The following is a 22294-nucleotide window of genomic DNA, read 5'->3' as shown; positions in this document are numbered from 1 at the left end:
ATCCCGCCTCTTGCAACACGTGACAGGTGATTGGTCAGAGGAAATGTAGCTCGTATGGCTTTATTATATGGAGCGGCGCAGTTCCATCATAATAACACATGAGCGGGAATCCAGTTGACAACAAGAGGATTAAACATCACTCCGGATCGGGAATTATTAACAGTAAAGGTAAGTTGAATTTCAAAAACCTACTGTTGTCGTTACCTTTTTTGCTTATGAACAACTTTTTAATCATTTTAAGCAGCACTAACAACATTACGGATGTGTAATGTCATTTTACAAAGTTTAGGTCAGGTAACACGTTGTTCGTAGTGAGCAATTAAAATCACATTGATTTATTGTATCTTGTATTGTTATTGATAATTCTACATTTGTTTGTTGTGCTATTTAGCAGTATGTGTATGTTAAAAAATCTAATTATGCATAACGTCAATACATAAGGCATACTGTTCATGAAAAGCTTAATATGAAAATGTAGAAAAGCTTTAGAAATAAGTTATTTTATTAAATTATGATATTTGACAATTTTAATAGTGGAAAAAAACGTAATAGTAGGGAATGAATTAGTAGTTTTGGAAGACACTAAGAAATGCTGGGTTGTATTAACCTAACATTCAGTTAAATTTAGACAAATCCAACGTATTTAAATAAAATGTTTCGACCCAACTGTTGGGTTTTCCAAATAATCAAGTTAAGTTGATTTTTTTAAGTTAAGTAATCGTTTAGATTGTCCGTTTCTATGAATTTAATTGATTTACTAATTTTTATTTTATTTGCTAATGTTCATATTGTTCATTTCATGAACATTGTGATGCATTTAAGTTCTGTTTTCACGTTATCCATAATTTGATAATTTGACACACACATGCTGCTATATAGCACAAAAAACAAAATTATAATTATCAATAACAATACAAGATATAATAAATTAATTTGATCTTAATTATTTAATTATTCCACGAAAAACAATCTGTTAACTGAACTTAACTTTGTAAAATGACATTAGCATTAGGTTAAACCAATCAAGCATTGTTTTTAGATTAAGTAATCTTTTAGATTGTCAGTTTCTGTGAATTTAATTGATTTACTGGGTATGTTTTTTCATTTTTTTATTTTATTTTAAACAATTGTCAATTTGTGCAATAGACTTTTATTTTACAATTTGATAAAATGTCATTAATAGTTTTAGAACAAAAGACAGTTCAGGTAATATCAAACTTGTACTTGTATAATTTCCCATTCATCCATACTGTGAATCTGTGATAATCTTGTGAAGTTTAAATTATATTTACGCACATTTACATTTATTTACATTTCATATTACTACACCAATAAGCTGTACTGTCATGACCAAAAGAGCAATAATCACTGACCAGAAACGTAAACTTAAAGGTTATTGGTCTGTCAAATCCTGAAGGATCTACAGTAGGTAGATAACTGGGTCATACAGTGTAGTCTCAGATTAGCAGTTATCTGACCCCATATACACAAATATTCTGCTATTTGTTTGTAACTGCAGCCTTTTACAGTTCCTGTCTCTGCCTGTTACTATTCATTGTCCACGTTTGTTTTACTGCCAGTTGTTATTATAGTGCATAAAGCCTCTTCCTTCAGTCCGGACCCCAGTGGGCTCAATGAGGAGCCAAATTTTTGTGCAAAGGAGATTTCATTGGTAATGACTATGGGGTTCACAACAAAGCTGTCTGTGAAGATCATGTGGTTTAGAGAAAAGGATAAAGGCTTTTTTATTTGTCTACTACTTCCCCTGGTTTGTGAAAACAGCACACAATTAAATTGCTCTTTGATAACCACCAATTAGAAACAATTGGAAATAAAAGAGTTTAATATCATCTTTTTTTGTTGTGTTAGTTTAAAGGATTGCGTTGTCAGATATGCTTAATGTCGAACTATGTACAATCTTTGTGACCTTTGGCTCCATTGTGCATTCCGTGACCTTTACCTTTCTTTTTTTCCGAGATTTTGAGGCCAGTGAATATTGTTCAGTGTTTTTCGTTCAGCATCTTAGCAGTTCGATCATTTCTTGTTAAAAACAAGCCATTGATTTTCTGATTATTTGTGGTGGAAAAGTTGAACATGAATGTGTTGTTTGTGAAAATGAAAACTGTGGAAGGATGGTGTTCATGTTGTTGTTGTGATCAGACACACAAAAAAAGCCTCGGGCTCTTCTGTCGTATGATTACCGTCACCTTATTTCCATAGAGGTGTGCACACATACACACACACATGTCTTGATTGACCAGTTTTACCACAACCGTTTCATTCCCACAGTTATAATTTGAAAATTACAGTGATTCTCATTGATTTCAAGTAGTTAAAGAAGAAGTTCAAACTAAAATAAAAGACAGTCATTATTTACGCCCCTTCATGTTATTCCAATCCAAACCTGTACTTTATGACTTTCTCTTTTAATTTAAAAGAACATTTTGATCCATAAATTCAGTCAGGACAAAAACAACACTTGTTTGGGTGCATTAATGAAAACTGGTAACTTGAATTAAAATGAAGCACTTTTGTTGATTTTTCTTTTTCTTTTTTGTGCATTTGTATGTTTTTGTAACCTATCAGGACATAGATTTGTATAATGACATTGGTATGATTTTTTTTTTCAAAAGACTTATAAATTAAAAGGCTTATAAATCATACATAATGTTTTTTTAGTTAGTGTTTTTTTCAGAAACTACAAGTGCACAGGGTTGGGTTTAGTGTAGAGTTGGCGTAGGGCAGGGCGATAGAACATATGGTTTGCACAGTGTAATAACAATGCAAACTAGGGCTGTGCAATTTTGGGTAAAATATATATTGCGTTTTTTTTGACAGATATTCCAATTTGTGATTTAATTTTGTCAAGCTTCAGCTCAATTATCTGTAAGCCATGGCAACAATTCTGTGACAGCTTTTAAAAATTACCTGTTTTTATTCGGTGTCTGAGAGTTTGAAACCCAAATATCCCCATATTTCCAATGCTGTTTCTCTTTGATATTAATTCATCTATTAATGCTTCGGAAGCAGCAGACGCCATTATCCCACTTGTCTGCGCTTTCCTGTTTGTTTTCTTTTTTTCTATTGTGGGCGTTCCACATAGTTTGGTTGCACAATTTTCATCTGGCAGAATGAAAGTGTGCTCACCTAATTGGCTAGACTGTCAAACACAGACGGCAGTCACATATTTGCTCTGCGCAGGGGAAATTAAATAATACATATATATATATATATATATATATATATATATATATATATATATATATATATATATATATATATATATATATATATATTATTTCATATCACAGCCTCTTGCAATTAACTAATTGCAATGTTTCAAATTGCGATTGCGGTTTGATTTCGATTAATCGCACAACCCTAATGGAAACATATGAAATGTCCCCACAGTTCACAAAAACAAAGTCTGTGTGTAAATGGTCACACTAATGAACAATGACATTATGAAGCCTTGACATTATGTTGAATAAGAGATCCAACAACGAACACACCAAAAGTAGAACGAAACAGTGCCAGACTTTTCTTTCCTTTTTTTTTTTTAGAAAATGACAATTGGTCAGAATAACATATGATGGAATTTTATTACATTTTTTTGGTGGAATCTGGTTATTACACACAAATGCCAGAGTAAGTGGCGGTTCATTCCACAGTGGCAACCTCTGATAAAGCAGGTACTAAGCTGAAATTGACTGAGTAAGTGTTAGTGAGTTAATGGTTATTCTACCAAATATTGATTTCTTAAATCTATGTGACTACATCTAAAGTCCTGCATATAAACATTTCTGAAAACATGTCATTTTTGTTATTGTAGGCAGAAATGCTGTAAATGACAAAATTTCTTTATTTTAAATGGGAATAAATGTCATCAGAAGTGTACAAAATAAAACTAAAATTAAGTTTTATACAAATACATAACAATAAATCATAAATTCAGAGCAACGAAAAACTTTTTTTCTGTAGGTAATATATTATAACACTATATAAATAAAGTCATAGAGGACCAGAGTATTGTTTTAGTATGTAGAGTATATTTAATAGCATATTAAGTTAGAAGTAGAATCAAATACTTATGGAAAAAAAAACACTTTAGATGATTCTTGACAATAACTAAATTTTGAAGGCACAATATGTGCTAGGGATTGCACAGACTAGTCGACTAATTGACTAGTCGAATTTAATGCTTTGCCGTGACGCATTTTGATTGATGTCAACTGGTCGCGCTGCGAGGATCCCATGTTTTTTAAACAGGAACTACATGACAGCTTGACACTATGGTGGTTCACTGAATGAAACTTTTATAATTTTTAAAATGTTATTTTTTCTTTTGTCAGCATCAAAGATTCACATGAACTTTGAGTGAACTTAGATTAGATCACTCCATGCAAATACCCTAGAGCATATGCTAGCCAATCACATTTACGCAACCCTGGAAAAGTAATGTTACTGGCTATTGACTGATAAAATTAAGTCGACCTCCAAAAATCTAAATTCGTTTAACCCCTAATATGTACATATATTACAGGGAAACCCCAAAGACGCTTTAATATGGTGTGTGTTTTATTAGACTCTACAGAGCAGATTTCCCACTTGATCATGAGTGGAAGAACCGGAAGTGGTGGACTGTGGCATAATAAAAACTCAGCTGCTTTCATGCCACACTGAGCTCATCTCTCAGCAGTTGCTTCAGAGCTGTCGTTTCACTTCGACAGCCTTACGCCCTGTTTAATTCATGTAGAGGGTGTGTCCAATATTGCGATTGTCAGTGACAACAGCCAGCTTGGACCGCGACACAAAATGGTAGAGAAGTAGTAGTAGTTGTGTGCAAAGATGTATAGAAAGATTGATCAATTGTGATTACCTACCATGATATTAAGCTTTTCCTCCATTTTGATACACCGTTTATTCTCTGGCATTGCATGAACATGATTGGCTAGCATGAAGCTATCTGATTGGATGATGCCTCCAGTGGCGCATGAGAAGTTTAACATTTTTCAATTTTTGACATAAGCAATGGACCCAACCTGACGAATCTACAATTCAGTTCATCACCGCTTGATCACTATATTTAAAGTCATTGGGAATTTAAAGTCAGTGCCAACGCTAACACCCAGTGTGAACGGGGCATTACTCTGCTTCATACTACCATGATAACAACTTTTGAATACCTTAGCTCATCCATGAACATGATTTTTGTCCCTTAGGATGTAATGAAGACGACAACTCCCATGATTCCACACTCTTAACAGCAGAAAGTAATACATAATGTGCTTTATTTTAGGTACATACAGGCTATGTTTTTATTACACCACATGTCCTTGTTAAGTTAAATACAGTTTAACAACTATTTACAACTACCCATCATTCACTTCAGCTGTCGCATGTTAAACCATTTACATTCTCCGTCCATGCTTTTATTTAGACGTGTCCATTCTCCAGGTTTAGTGATTTAAATCCAAATTCCCAGTTGCATTTTGTACAAAATTTTATCATTTCCAGTTTTTTAACTTGTCTTCTATGACTTGAATCCCATTTACGGTGGACAGACATAGAGAGCTCTGGACATCCCATGCAATATGCATTGAGCAGTATTGATGTCAGAGACCTGTAGGACAGAGCTGTGCCGTTTTGCCCCAAGAGCACAGGGCTTTTCCTTGCGCCTGACATTTTTCTAAGCCTCGGTACCGCAGACGAATGCACCTGCTCAAGACTGACATTTCTCCTGTTACTGCGGAGGAGTGCAGTGTTCAACCCAGTCTGCCAGAACGCATTCGCTCCGGTGAGTAGAGCTCAGCATCGGCCAGGGGTTGAGCCTGAATTCGAACTCACAACCGCCTACGCCGAGTCATGAATCATTGAGTCATGGGCCGTGCGAGCTGTTGGACATTGTGATGTTAATATGTGTGGAAGTGTTATGGGAAACTTCTTTATTAATTCTAGGAAGCTTGCTCTCGGCTTGCCTGTGGTGCAGTCATAAGACGCTGCAACTCAATATCCTTGTTATTTGAACCGGGTTTGTTGTGGATGAGTTGACATCGTGTATGAAAAAAGTAAGCTGTTTGGAGAAGGTAGAGAATGAACCTGCTCGTGTCATCACAAAAAAATAGTCATCTGTTTGTCTGCTGACTCGTACTGACACTATATACCACAAGTGTTATATTTTTTGATTACAAAATACTTCAAATGTCAACAGAATGATCACAAGCAATCAAAATTAGTTAATCGTGTCCAAATTATTTCCAATTATTTTTGCAATTATTTTAACTGTCCTGGAGAGTTTTACTAATCAAACAGTTACACTAATCAAACACATTTGGGCTGCTCCAGCCAATAGCTGAACAGCAACTACTAGGATGGTGGGGATAGTAAGTCCCCATGTGATTGGTCATATAGTATAGATTTAGATACGTATGTTGCACTGTTATCCCGATTATGATAATTTTGCGAAATATTGTGCACCCCTTTTGGCGGCATGGTGGCTCAGTGGTTAGCTCTGTCGCCTCGCAGCAAGAAGGTCGCTGGTTCAAGTCCCGCTGGGCCAGTTAATATTTCTTTGTGGAGTTTATATGTTCTCCCCGTGTTGGCGTGGGTTTCCTCTGGTTTCCCCCACAGGCCTAAGACATGCGCTTTAGGTAAATTGGGTAAACAAAATTGGCCATAGTGTATGAGTATGTGTGAATGGGTGTTTCCCAGTACTGGGTTGTGGCTGGAAGAGCATCCGCTCTGTAATACATATGCCGGAATAGTTGGCAGTTCATTCAGCTGTGGTGACCCCTGATAAATAAGGGACTAAGCCTAAGGAAAATGAATGAATGAATTGTGCAGCTTTTTTATGGACAATCAATCAATTGATCGCCAAACAATAGTTGGCATTCATGACTTTTTAACCCATTACATTTAAAACACGCATGTTACCAAAGCATGCCCAGTACATACACTATAATATCAGCTGTTCACTGAACACACACACACATAAACACACTTGTGTCGAGCCAGTTTAATACAGCTGGTTAAGCTGTTTGAGGGCTGCTGTCTTTGATGTGCTCATATTAAGCTGCGTTGACGTGCTGGCTTTATTGCTCTGACACCCAGTGCTGATGATGCCACTTCCTCCTCCTGCAGAGTTTCTGCTCAAGGCCACCTACTGTATGTGTCCTTTTTTGCTTTTACTGTACAGACTGGAAATGTCTTACAGCATGAGTGGAGATGTGTATACCGAATGGCTCTAAGATAGTAATGATAATTAAGGACGGTTATTAAAGCACACAATGTTTTTAGCTGGTACTAATGTATATTCAAGTATTGTTTATTTATTTAAATGTATTCAATGTTATATTTTGTTTTTATGCATACGATGTTAGAGAATATTATTAAAAATGTCATACAGTTAAAGGCAAAGTTATGCGAAATTGTGATTCTTTTTCAAATATTCCCCAAGTGGGAAACACAGTGGCTCTGTGGTTAGCACTGTCGCCTCACAGCATGAAGAATGCTAGTTTGAGTCCCAGCTGGGTCAGTTGGCATTTCTTTGAGTTTGCATGTTCATGTTCTGTTGTGTTAGTGTTGGTTTGCTCCGGGTGCTCCCATTTCCCTCACAGTGCAAAGACATGCACTATAGGTAAATTGAATAAAATTGGCTGTAGTGTATGTGTGAATGAGTGTGTGTGTGTGTGTGTGTGTGGATGTTTCCCAGTACTGGGTTGCAGCTGAAATATAATTGTAATAAGTAATTTCTAATAACTTTATTTCATTTGCCTTTTCCATGATGATTGTACATAAAAATATATTTACTAATATTTAGCTTAAAGTACATTTTAAAGGCTTAACTAGGTTAATTAGTCTAACAGTGTTTGATCTGTAGCCAATCAATAAAAAAAATCTTTAAAATAGGGCGAATAATATTGACCTTAAAAATTATTTGTACATTTTTAAGAACTGCTTTTATTCCAGCCAAACTAAAATAAATAAGACTTTCTCCAGTAGAAAAAAACCCATAGGAAACAGTGCTTCCAACAGGTTTGAAATATACTTGCGGTGGTTTAGCCAAGGCAAATGGTTAACTACATGAGCCGAAAAAAAAGTGATTTATAACAATGTTTTTTAATTTATTATACACTGTTTCTTTTCAATGGGTTATACGTTTTTTTTTAAGACTGTTGAAATAAAAAAGAAATTCACAATTTATTTTACTTTTATTCAATTCAGGAGCCATGTGCACCCACTGACAGGTAAAATCTGCTGCTGACATTTTGTACAGTATTGCCAAAGCATGTCAGATATGTATAAAATATGTAATAATAATAATAATAACATAATAAAATAAAAAAATATATACAGCAAATGAGAAATAAAAAATGACATAAAGGTATAAAAGCATCCTTGTAATAAAAATCTCTAAAAAGTATAGTAATTACAAGAATAAAAAGTGTAGATTATTTACATTTTTAAAAAATGAGCTAATTAACCATTTCTAACGGTGTACAAACATTTTGAAGCCAGTTAAGGTGTAATTTCATCCTCTCTAAGTAAATAGAAAAGGTTATCTGAGTCGTTCTGATCAAATAATTAATTATAAAATGTTTCTCTTAGTCTTTCGGCTGTGCACGTACTGTCAGCTGCGAAGCCAAGCGAAAGTAAGTCAGGTTTAAAATAAAAATGACGACAGCTTAGAAAGCGAAACCAATAGTTGAATTCTGGACATTTTTGGAGATTTAGAAATCCTGGATGGACGCATTTTTAAGTCCCAAAAAGTAGGTCTCTGTAGGTCTCTGCAGAACATGTGAGACTGTGTGTGAGAGTGTTGTCAGTACTCGTGCACATACAATGAGAAAAAGGTAACGTGTAGGGCGAGAGGAGATTTTCCACTAGTTAATTGATTGTGGATGTTTGGCTGTTGGACGGATACAAAAAAGTGTAAAAGGATGATAGTAGTAAAAAAATTAATGTCACCAAATATACTTGCGTGGCCGTTAATATGTAAGTCTTTGAGTGGGAAGCACTGGGAATATTGTGAAAATTTTCTTGCCCTGTTAAAACAATGTAAATCATCTTTTTTTGTTTTAAACAACATTACATGCAGTTTTAAACATGTTTTTACAAGTTTCAAGTGAAAACCAAGTGATGTGAGGGAATTTGCAAAACTTGGAATTCGGTGCTCTCAGGAATCTGCTTTTCAGGCTGCTTTAAACAATGAAAATCACTATTTTTTTGTTTTAAGTTACTTAAACTTACATATTTACATAACTTACGTAAATAACCTGTATATTAATATTTTAATTTTGATTTGGAGCTCAAGAATTGATATGAGTCTATATTTTCATTATTAATCAGTTAAATGGAATAAACTGTATTATTTTACAATATTATTTACCTGTTTGTAAAGTTAGAACGCATGTTTTATGTAAAAAGACCCTGTTAGTCAAATGCAGATTCGCCAGGTCTCAAAACGCTTCTGAAATGACCAATGCTTTGAATCGCTTTCGTCACATGACCTGGGTGTTTCGAATCATGCTTCTGTGCTGACTTCGACTACTCTTTGGATTACATACATGCTCCTGTATGTCCCTGTTTTGATCTTTGCCTGCCTGACAATTCTCATATAAAGCTGCATTTGAATCCTCAACTCAGTTGTTCCCTGACTAGTAATCACACCACTATAAATTCGTATACAAAAAAAGTAGTTACCATGTTCTTGAAGTAAAAGTTTAACATCAAGTGATTTATTAATCTCTTTAATAATGATTACTCAGAACATGTTCATGGTCAGAGTTTTCCCACATTTAGAGTATAAAGTAGATCTTTGGATGAGTCAGTTTATCATTAACTGCAGTGTATAGCCCCAAAACGCAGGGACTTCCCACACCGGCTTCTGTTTGCTAATCCAAACATCCTGCAGTAAATGAAGGAGAACGCTTATTTTAACACCACGATCTGTTTTTCTGGCATGCAGACGCCCGACGCTGACAGATTTTGTATTCGGTGATGAAGTGGAGGAGCTTGTTGAAACACAATAAGAGAATTAGTTGGCTTGTTTGGTTTCACAATGTATCAAAGGGCTTTGGATCTATAGATTGTTGAAGTGTCTGCCTGTAAGAGATACAGTATCTCCTGCAAATACTTAAGTATTGTCAAAACTCTTCACATTTTAGAGTAAAGCAAACAATGCTAGACTGATGCTTCTCTCTCAGAGAAAGTCTCAAACACTTGGCATAACTTGAAACAAAATGATAAATAATAATTTTTTATAATGTTTAGATTAGTGTTTTAGTAATGTTTGTTTTTTTCAACTAAAGCTCTAAAAATATGGGCGGTGGACACATTAAGCTTTTATTTATTTAAAAAAAAATAATTTTGTTGTTCTATATATTTTGTTTTATATTTTATCTTATATTTTTTTAAAACTTTTTTGTAATGATAATTTTTGGATTTATTTTTTTAAAATTAAAAGTTGTTTTGTTCTGATGATTCATAAATTTATTGATTAATTATAGTGATTTATTCACAATTTCAGGTATTGCAGTAGTTTACATTTACATATAATATATTTTTATTATATATATATATATATATATATATATATATATATATATATATATATATATATATATATATATATATATATATATATATATATATAGAAAAATTTAAATACATGTTCACTACCTGACAAAATTCTTGTCGCCTATCAGAGTTTTAGGAACAACAAATAATAACTTCACTTCTAGTTGATCAGAACTAGGATCAATAAAAGGAAAAGGCCCCTAGATTATGCTTATTTCACTAAAAAATTAAATGTGATCATGCCTTGATTTTTAATTATTCAATTAGGACAGTAAAGTCTTATTATTAAAACTATTTTTAAAACTATTATAAAACTTATTATTAAAGTCATCTGGAATGGCAAAGAAAGCCTTTATGCAGGACTCCCAGAATTCATCAAGATTCTTTGGATTCATCTTCAATGCCTCCTCCTTCTTCTTACCCCATACATGCTCAATAATGTTCATGTCTGGTGATTGGGCTGGCCAATGCTGGAGCACCTTGACCTTCTTTGCTTTCAGGAACTTTGATGTGGAGACTGAAGTATGAGAAGGAGCGCTATCTAGGCTGTTGATGTTGCCATCCACTCTGCAGATCTCCCGCACGTGTATTTGCCATGTATATAACATGTAGAAATTATGATATGATACATTATCATATTAATAAATGTTGTATAAATATAATTTGTAAAGTCTTAAGCTCGAAAGTGAGTATTTGAGTAGTGTGGATATTTTACTATATTTTACTATACTATATATAATATATATTTTTAAATTGATTGATTGATTGGTATTATTTTATAATAATATATATATATATATATATATATATATATATATATATATATATATATATATATATATATATATATATATATATATATATATATATATATATTTGCTCAGTTTTTATGCTTTGGTAACACTTTCCATAATATCTTAAAAAAAAATATATATATATATATATATATATATATATATATATATATATAATAATAATATAATATCTTATTAATTCATGTTGTACAATATAATTTTAAAATGAGTGTTCCCATAAACAGCACATTTCATAATATGAGTAAAATGTTTATTAGTATAAAACAATCGTTTTCGTTGTTGAAACATTTTTGTGTTTTAATAAATGTGAGTGATGTTTGTAAAAGCTGTGAATACTCATCGCCACAAGCCTGATTACTGTGGTATTTTGGCCGGTCTCTTTATTGACCCCAGTCAAAACAGCCTACCGGCCACTTTTCCATGATATATCACCCTTTCTCCTCATTACTGTGTATGGGATTTCTACACTGTTAAAGTGTCAGACTCAAGCACTTCATTACAGATGTGTTTCGTCATGATTAACCTGTGGTTTGAACGGCCACCAGTCTCTGTGAGAAACAGTGTTAGTGCAGATATTCAGTGTAGTTGTATGGCTTTGAGCAGAAAGAGGCATTTTTGTAGGCCCTGCAGTTTACAGTTGTGTGTGTTTGTTTTGGCTTATCAGGCTTCTGTAAATAGAGAGGATCATGAGTGCTGCTGCTGTCCCCCATCTCAAGTGTTTAAGACTAAAAGATTTGCTTGAAGGACAAAATTGTCAGTTAAAGGGACTGACTTTTGTTTTTGATTTTCATGATTCTAGGCACAAATTAGTTAATCACTAAAAAACTTTTATAGTAAAAAGAAGTCAAACTTGAAGCTTGAGACCTTTTAAAGTGATAAATAATTTGTCGCTTAATTGCATTTGTTAGTATATTATGAAACTAATGAAAGCAAAGGAAGTTTAATGTTACTGACTTTCTAGTGTGCAAAGTTACTGTACAATGGGAATCTAACAGTTTATAAATACATATAAAGCTGAATGAATATTCAAATTAGAATTGCAATACAGAAATATAGCTTTTTAAATTAAGAACATAATTTGTATTATCAATTGCTGTAATTATATATTATGTTAATTAATACAGTATTTACTTACTCCCAGGACCGTTTATATCGAAGTTGATATTTAACCACACCATTTTGGTGTTTCGTAACATCAAATTTTTTACGTTGTGGGTCGTTAGCCTAACGCTCAGCCATCAACCTGGAGTACCAGGACATACACACATACACTACGGACAATTTAGTTTACCCCATTCACCTATAGCGCATGTCTTTGGACTGGGGGAAACCGGAGCACCCGGAGGAAACTCACACGAACACTGGGAGAACATGCCAACTCCACACAGAAATGGCAACTGACCCAGCGGCTCAAACCAGCGACCTTATTGCTGTGAGGCAACAGCGCAACTCACTGCACCACCGTGCCACCCCAATATTTATTACATGCGATATAATTCTATACATTGTGTTAAATTTATGTTAATTAACTATATATACTTTATTATATTTTGTTTTATTTTATTCATTATATTTAATAATTATATTTATTGAATATAATTAAGAGCATACTTTGTATTATCAGTTGCTATAATCATATATTATGTTAATTTATACAGTATATATATATATATATATATATATATATATATATATATATATATATATAATTTTTTTATTTTATTTATTATATTTAATTTATAATTATAATTACTATATATGAACATACAGTACAGTTTAATATGTAATTATTATTATACGAATCTATTCATTGACTATAACTATTCAAGAAATATGGTTTTGTCATATTATAATCGGGTATATTATATTATATAATATAATATAATATAATATTATATTATATTATATTATATTATATTATATTATATTATATTATATTATATTTATTATATTATATTATATTATATTATGTTATATTATATTATATTATATTATATTATATTATATTATATTTATTATATTATATTATATTATATTATATTATATTATATTATATTATATTATATTATATTATATTTGTTTCTTTCAATTATATTAAAGATTTATTCAGTGGCAAAACACTGCAATGTTGTTCTTTTTATTTCAAGCAGATATTCACATGGCTTAATCTTAAAAGAAATCTACGCGCTTTGGCAAGGATCTGCCTTCATCAGGGTAACACTTTCTTTTAAGATTAAGCCATGTGAATAAAGGCTTTTTAAATTTTCCACATTTTCCGAGTGCCTTGGACTAATTTCTGTTGATGTTTTGATGAATCCCTTACCCAAAGAGCACCGACCAAATATTTGAGTTACCCCTGAGCACTTTTTGTTTGTTTTTCTGGCTTGTAAAGTTAATTTGAAAAAAATATGCAATCATAGTTTCTGAATGAAATTCATTGAAACTCGGATATTTTGTTTGCAAAAACATTAAACAAACAGAGATTATTGAATGCGAGATAAAAAAAGAAAATTGTAAATAATGATATTAAGCAAAGGACAATCCAGACGTGACTCCCTTTTTAAGCCAAATAGCGGATCACAGAAAACCTACACACCCTTATCTACTGGAATTGACTAGGGTGTGTGTGTGCAGTACTTGAGGTTTTACTGGATGTTGCATTTCTTTGCTGGTATTAAAAAAACACTGTTGATCTGTTGATGAAGAGCACCAAGCTGCACTCATCTCTTCTTGTCTTGCATTCACGTTCTCATTAGTGAATTATTATAGCACTGTTGTTGTGCACTGAATGTTTCTATTACATTGTTTCAGCACTGAAGGATCTCAGTGCCTCAAATGAAGTCAACAATCTCTTGTTGTCCGAGGCTAAATTAAGCTACATATTGAAGAGCTTCCATCAGATTTGGCATGCATTTGTGCCAAGCAATTAGATTACAAGAAGGTTCAACGTTAAGCTTATGACATATAGTCATTTTGGGGAGTGTTACATTTTTCCACTGTGATTTATTGCAAAAAGTTTTCCGAGTTGTTATCGGGGAGTTGCTAAGGTGTTCACGTTTGTTCATCTTCAGAACACAAATTAAGATATTTGAGATGAAATCCTAGAACTTTCTTATCTTCTATAGACAGGAACTGTCCACAGACGTTCAAAGTAGAGCTGCACGATATTTGACAAAACTGACATTGCGATATTTTATATTTCTATGATATACACTCACCGGCTATGTTTTTGCCTTCAGAACTGCCTTAATCCTTCATGGAATAGATTCAACAAGGTACTGGAAATATTCATATTGTCCATATTGACATGATAGCTTCATGCAGTTGCTACAGATTTGTCGGCTGCACATCCATGATGCGAATCTTCCGTTCCACCACATCCCAACGGTGCTCTATTGGATTGAGATCTGGTGACTGTTGGGGCCATTTGAGTACAGTGAACTCATTGTCATGTTCAAGTAACCAGTCTGAGATGATTTGCGCTTTATGACATGGCGTGTTATCCTGCTGGAAGTAGCCATCAGAAGATGGGTGCACTGTAATCATAAAGGGATGAACATGGTCGGCAACAAAACTGTGGCGTTGACACGATCTTGACACAAAGTGTGCCAAATTCTGACCCTACCATCCAAATGTCGCAGCAGAAATTGAGACTCATCAGACCAGGCAACGTTTTTCCAATCTTCTATTGTCCAATTTTGGTGAGCCTGTGCGAATTGTAGCCTCAGTTTCTTGTTCTTAGCTGACACCAGTGGCATCCGTGTGGTCTTCTGCTGCTGTAGTCCATCTGCCTCAAGGTTCGACATGTTTTGCGTTCAGAGATGCTCTTCTGCATACCTCGGTTGTAACGAGTGGTTATTTGAGTTACTGTTGCCTTTCTACATCTCGAACCAGTCTTGCAATTTTCCTCTGACCTCTGGCATCAACAAGGCATTTGCATCCCCAGAACTGCCGCTTAATGGATATTTTCTCTTTTTCTGACCATTCACGGTAAAGCCTAGAAATAGTTGTACGTGAAAATCCTAGTAGATCAGCAGTTTCTGAAATACTCAGACCAGCCCGTCTGGCACCAACAACCATGCCACGTTCAAAGTCACCTAAATCACACTCTATTGCTCGGTTTGAACTGCAGCAGTTCGTCTTGACTGTGTCTACATGCCTAAATGCATTGAGTTGCTGCCATGTGATTGGCTGATAATAAATTTGTGTTAACGAGCAGTTGGTTAACCTAATAAAGTGGCCGGTGAGTGTATATTGCAATATTGAGCATAATTTCACCAGATAAAATGAACAGGTTTCTTTGGAAAGAATTCATACTTTTAGAAACATTTTATGTTCTGCATAAAATATAAGAAACCTATGACAAACATTGGTAAATACAGCAAAGCAATGATACTAAAACTTACAGTGATTTATGATTTTTTTTCTAGCAAGATATAGATACACAAATTTAATAATCAAATATAAAATAACTCTAAAATAACAGTTATTGTTATTTCTTATAGCGGAATATTTTGGTCACAGGCCCTAATAAACATTTTGGTAACTTTATGGTTAAACATTGCAATGACAAATCATGAGTGTTTTAAAATATAGCCCCTGGTCAGTTATAATACTGGTTCGACATCCACGTTTGTGTGCCAACAAACTGTAAAAACGACTTTGTTTGCTTATGTCTTCCACCTCAGATTAGGGTGTTTGTTTACTACGAGTAATATTGCGTATTGTCATTAGAGTAAGCAGCACAACACACAAACCTTGTATTGATCATAGTAAACGCATGCCCTGACCTGATGCGGAAAAAAAAACCTTGCTGGACAAAGTCGTTTGTGTTTTTCAAAAAATAATGAAAATCATGGGGAACTGAAAAAACATGATCCCTTTAAAATCACATTGTGAGATTTGCGAACATTTAAGGTTATAGAAAATGACGTTGTTCTAATAATAATAAAATAATATAATATTGAATGTTGTTCTATAATATGGACTAAACCAACTGCTGGGTTAATTTTTTGAATTAAAGTAATAGGATCAAATTTATCCCAATATTTGGGTTAGTCTATCTGCATCTGCATACCACTATCTGCATACCTCGGATTATTAATAGCAATCTTTACATACAGTGCTTCCCACAGGTTTGAAATGTACTTGCAGTGGTAGCCGGATTGAAACACATCCTTTACCCAGGGCACATAAAAACAGACAATATCTCTAAAATGGATATTTATTAATAATTAATTATTAATAAATAAAAAGTGTAGATTATTTAAATAAGGCTAATGAGTTTATGAGCCATTTCTAATGCTGTACATATACTTTGCAGCCAGTTTAGATGTCATTTTTTTATCCTCTTAAAGTATACAATAAAGTTTTTTAATCATTTATATTAAAGAATCTTTTATTTACTTTTTCTGTCAATCTCGCAGCTGTGCGTGCTGTTAGAAATCAAGCGAAAAAGAGTCTTTAATAAAAGAGTAATGCAAAATCGCAATAACTTTAGTAAGCGAAAGCAAAAGTTATAGAAATATTTATAGAAAATATACAATTTTTAGGAGATTTAGAATCACCGGCTGGACGCATTTTTAAGCCTCAAAAAGGCACATCTCTGTGGGTCTCTGCAGAGTACGTGAGACTGTCTAAGGAAGTGTTGTTGACAGTTCTTGTGCACACACAATGAGCAGAAATGGGATGAGAGAAGATTTTCCACTGGTTAATTGAAAGCGAATGTTTGATTAAGGGTGAATACAAAAAAAGTGTAAAAGGATGACAATATTGGTAAAAAAAATCCCATGAAATATACTTGGGCGGCCGTTAATATACAGTACCTGGGCGGCCCACCCAAGTAAAGTCTATGTGTGGATAGCACTGATATATTCATCTATTGTAAATCTCTGTTCATAGTTAATTCAACCTGTGTATAATGTTCATAGTACATCCATCTGTAAATATCACCATCGTTTTTTAATATTACACTTTATAACTTATACCTATATCCTGCACTCCTGGCTAGACCTAAACTGCATTTCGTTGCCTTGTACTTGTACATGTGTAATGACAATAAAGTTGAATCTAATCTATTCTAATCTATTCCATATTTTAACCAATTTGGGTTTAAATAACCCATCATTTCTTAGAGTGCAAATTAAAGTCATATGTGAGATAAAGTCACAAGTACAAGAAACTTCTTTTGTAATTCTTTTCAAATGAGTGAAGTTTAGCAGAAACTCCCCATAAAAAATGTAAACCCATTGCAAAATCTGCCTATATCTCAAATGTGCAGATGATGATTAAAAAGACAGTATTCGCTTGCAAAAAAGGCAGAAGAAATGTTGATGTGACCGTACTTTAAGGTCTTCCATAATTTAAAGCCATCTCTTTGTGTTTGTGTTTGCTTATGTGTGCGAGCCAAATATATGATGTATGAATGTGCGTACACATGCCACAAGAATAGGGTGAAACTTGACCCTGACAGACTTAATTATTCTCAAATTTCCCTCCATCACTGAGGTCCCACAGGGAGAAAGTCAACCCGCCTCAGGATACGACCGGGGTTAACGCCACTCCACCATGAACACCATTTTATCTTAAAGGGGATATATCATGAGAATTAGATTTTTCCTGTGTTCAAGTGCTACAAATGAGTCCTTTGTGCATCTGCCAACACTGTAAAAAATGCTGGGTTCCACACTATTTCTTCATGTTGTCCCAACACAAATCGATTAAGATGACTTAATCGTTTTTACAAATTTAAGTAGATTGAACATGAAACAATTAAGTTTCCCCCAAAAAACCTTAAGAATTGTGGTATTTCAACTCATTTTAAATAAGTAGTTTAAACAAGCACCAAAAGTTATTTTTGAAGTAAACATGAAAATATCCAACAAAGGCTCATTCTGAAAACGTAGTCCTATATATGTTTCTGGAGACAGTGAATTATGTAGCCAGAGGTACGTATGACTGCATTTCATTATTAAAACAAACGCTAGAGGGCGTTATGACGGCATTCCTTTTCGCGCTTACCAGCTGACTGTTTACCTCCGTATGGACTGCTTTCCCGCTGTAACCAGTTTGTCCCGTTAGCTCGCCATGTACGTCGGCGGACTTGAGACGCAGAGGAGTCAACCACAATGACAGGGTTCGGGTCCGGTGAAGAACGGTTCCAGAAAGCAGGTAAAACAAAAACAGAATCCAAAAAATAAAATAAACAAGTCAATAACAGGGTGAGAATGTTTTAAAATCTGAAAACGTGGTAAAAGTGAGACGAGGGCTTTTCTTTTTCTGGATGGCTTTTGAAAATTGTTGGTTGGGTTTAGGTAAGTGGGTGGATGGGTCATTCAAAAACATTGGTTGGGTTTAGGGAAGGAGGAGGGTGGGTCAGTCCATCGGTCAGTCAGTCATTTAGTGAGTCAGTCGACAGCGGCCTCTGGCGGGTTTACGCGAGAACAGCAGGCGCGAATAGTACTCACGAGAGAAATTTGAGATCTCAGAAACCATACACAGTGGCCTCTGGTGAATTCGTGAAAACAAAAACTGCAAAAAAACGTAAATTCTGAGACATTTTGCAGTCTTCAGAAATGAATATAGAGGTACGTTTTCAGAATGAGCTTGGGTTGAAAACATCTCAACTCAGTAACTTTGTTTTAGTAAGCCTTTCTCTGCAAGCATTGTAAATTACGAGCTGTTACAAGAAAATACAAGGATTTCACTCTTCTGTTGAAGAAGAATGGGAATATTATTATGACTCTTAGTCTTCACGTTTCCCCCCACTGTACTGCTGCAGCAGTCCCATTTCTTTTTACTCACTGTAACAGCTAAATATTGACAAAGTCTGTGCCACAAAAACATTACAACTGTTCTGTTATTGGGTGAACCAACAAAAATAAGAGTGGTTAAATTTCATTTTTAAGGAGATTACATGAAAGTTAATTCCATAAGTTAATTCCAAGTTATAGAAATATATATATGTATATATATATTGTGGAAAATTTCATTTGATTCAGTTTGACATTGTTTCTGAAGGAGGGATCAATAATACCAGCAATTCATACTCTGATTTCATATAAAAAAAACGATCTCGTGTTAAATTTTAACATGCTGTAGGGGTAATGTTGCTAAAGTTACCATTGTCTTTGATTGTATTGACAGAGGGCGACGCAGTGGTGCAGTAGGTCAGTTGGCGTTTCTGTGTGGAGTTTGCATGTTCTCCCTGCATTCGCTTGGGTTCCTCCGGGTGCTCCGGTTTCCCCTACAGCCCAAAGACATGTGGTACAGGTGAATTGGGCTAAAATTGTCCGTAGTGTATGAGTGTCAATGAGTGTGTGGATGTTTCCCAGAGATGGGTTGCAGCTGAAAGGGCATCTGCTGCGTAAAACATGTGCTGGATAAGTTGGCGGTTCATTCTGCTGTGGTGACCCTGGATTAATAAAGGGATTAAGCCAAAAAAAAATGAATGAATGAATGTATTGACAGATTCCAGAGCTATATATTTATCATATTGCCACATTATGCATATTGTTGATCACATTTACATACCGAAACTTGCATAAACAAATTGGATCAGGATCGGGATTTTTTTTCCATTTTGACATTTGTTTTTTGACAATTCAGAGCCAGCGTACAAGCGAAAGACAAAATCTAAAATGGCGTCTGACAAAGAAATTCACGTCATCTTGCAACACTGAGCACTTTACGATGAAAAAGTGCAGAATATAAAGACGAATTGTGGAACAAAATCATTGCTGCTTTTTGTATTTTATAACAGCACATTTTATATTCTTTTGCAATTTGTTTATGTATGCAAGGTTTATGAGATAACATTTTTAAGATAACAAACACACAAACTTAACAAATATGTTGTTCCCTCTTCCTCTCTATCCTTTTCTGACATTTTCCATCATATCTGGTTTAAACTTTAGCAAGGGTACATTCTAAAATGTGAGGCGCACAGCAGTGCCTTTTTGTCCACATTAGTAAAGAGCAGTGCACTGCACATTTTATGTTACTAGGCAACCACTGTATAAACGATCTTGGGGTTAGAGTGCATGATTGTAGTTGTTTTTTTTTTACAGAGTTGACTTTTTTCAACTGCTAGGTGCTCAGAGCGTCCCACAAAAAATCTTTGCAAAAAAGTTGCACTAGGTTCCGCCCTTTTCTGAAAAGTAGCAGCTGATTTGCATTTAAAGGGACATGCACACAAATTGTAAATGCTGTTTACTCACAACCAAATTGCAATTTTTTTCCCAGTACTGGGTTGCCTCTGGAAGAGCATCCACTGCATAAAACAGCATATGCCGGAATAGTTGGTGGTTCATTCCGCTGTGGAACCACTTATAAATAAGGAGCTAAGCCGAAGGAAAATGAATGAATGAATAGTAAATTTGACAAGTATGATAAATGATTTGTAAAAGGGCTGAACAATATTTCGTTTGAGCATTGATATTGCAGTGTGTGTTTTCACAATAGTCACATTGCAGGATTACATTTTTAAAAAAAGTTTAAAGGATGAAGACCTTATTTTTTTTATTATTTATACAATGATGATCATGCCATTTTATGTTTGATTGTTCAATTTCTCTCCTTACTGCATACAGCAGTTTATTTTTACTTTTAGTTTATTATTTGTTCTGCCATGTTTATATATATAATTTATCATATTTTACACAGATGCACTGCTTAGAAAAAGACTTGATCATCCCAGTTGATCTAAATTAATGAAATCTTTCCAAAAAGAGCTATTCAAATCATCTGGCGACATTATATCCACACTTCTTGCCACAAAACATAATATCACAATATCACAATGTCAGATTTTTCCAACATTGTGCAGCCCTAATTGATGGTCTATTTTGAGCTGACTCTTTACAGACACATTCTGAGGACACCAGAGATTTATTTATTTGAATTTGAACTATGAAAATAAGTCCCCTTCTAATCAAGCTAATTTTCCAAGTGGCATTTTCTAAATATATTCTTGTCGCAGTGGGCAGTGTAATTTGTATTTACACATTGTTAAAACTAAGCCACATTGGCTCAAGGGAGTTTGTGTAATGTCAAGTCACATTACAGAGCAGGAAAACCTCAGTCTCAAACACGCCAAGCTGCTACTTGCCGTCAGTTGAGATTCATGGGATCGGTTCACACACAAGATTATTATTATGATTTTTTTTTTTACTCCACCCTTAGTTTCGAAATGTACTTTCCCAAGTTCCCAGCAACTGTATTTGTGACTCGTGTTTCTGATGTTGCATAATGAGATGACACATTTGTGCAGGTCAGAGAGAAGAGGAGCTGCAGATGCCATGGCCTCAGATGCAAGTCACATGTTAGAAGCCGCCTTGGAACAAATGGATGATATTATTGCTGGTAAGTGAAGCATTTCAGTTCATTTCAGGCTGATTTGAAATGCTCCTGATGAACTCGTATATGAACTGCAGTCTAAAACAACAAACAAACAGCTGATCCTCTGTTAGGTTAAGTGCATTGTGTGGTAATTTGCATAAAAAGTGAGCAGTCTTCTCCTGATTGGCTGCTTTTCTTGAAGCGATCAGATAAGGTTTTGGTTCTATACAGTGTTTTTTTTCTTGCCGTATCTCTTGATCTCTGCATGCTAATGGGATTCTCTCGACACTGCATGTGTGAGGCTTTTTGAAAGGATTTCATGGTGCTGGACATTTTGAAAGAAAAGCGTTTGCCAAACAAAGCTAAAGCTCTCGTGGAAAAATGTATTGGGAGCAGTGTCGGGCATGTTCCCGACAGTTACATAATTATAAAAGTAACTAATTCCAAGGGAAAGTAACTATTGTATTACTTTAAGAAAGAAAATCTAATTTGTCAAATGACTATAAAATAAATATAAAACATTGTACACAAATCTACACTATTTTGATGTTGTGGGACAATGT

General features: G+C 34.3%; 1 protein-coding gene across 7 annotated transcripts in view; it reads left to right on the top strand.

Annotated features, from left to right (window-relative positions):
- The first annotated feature begins 1345 nt into the window (after window positions 1-1345).
- The window catches only part of ppfibp2b (PPFIA binding protein 2b), a 105476-nt gene continuing 84527 nt past the window's right edge, over window positions 1346-22294 (top strand). For 6 of the 7 annotated variants that reach the window (XM_056452417.1, XM_056452418.1, XM_056452420.1 and 3 more), the window contains exon 1: window positions 21664-21755. In XM_056452417.1, the coding sequence (XP_056308392.1) occupies window positions 21692-21755 (64 nt within the window). In that variant the 5' untranslated portion in view covers window positions 21664-21691. Of the gene's footprint in view, window positions 1673-21663; window positions 21756-22294 lie in introns of those variants that run through there. The other variant, XM_056452416.1, reaches the window with a different exon arrangement.

The sequence above is a fragment of the Danio aesculapii genome, chromosome 25, assembly GCF_903798145.1.
Source record: "Danio aesculapii chromosome 25, fDanAes4.1, whole genome shotgun sequence".
Lineage (NCBI taxonomy): Eukaryota > Metazoa > Chordata > Actinopteri > Cypriniformes > Danionidae > Danio > Danio aesculapii.
This window is presented reverse-complemented; position numbering and strand designations above follow the sequence as displayed.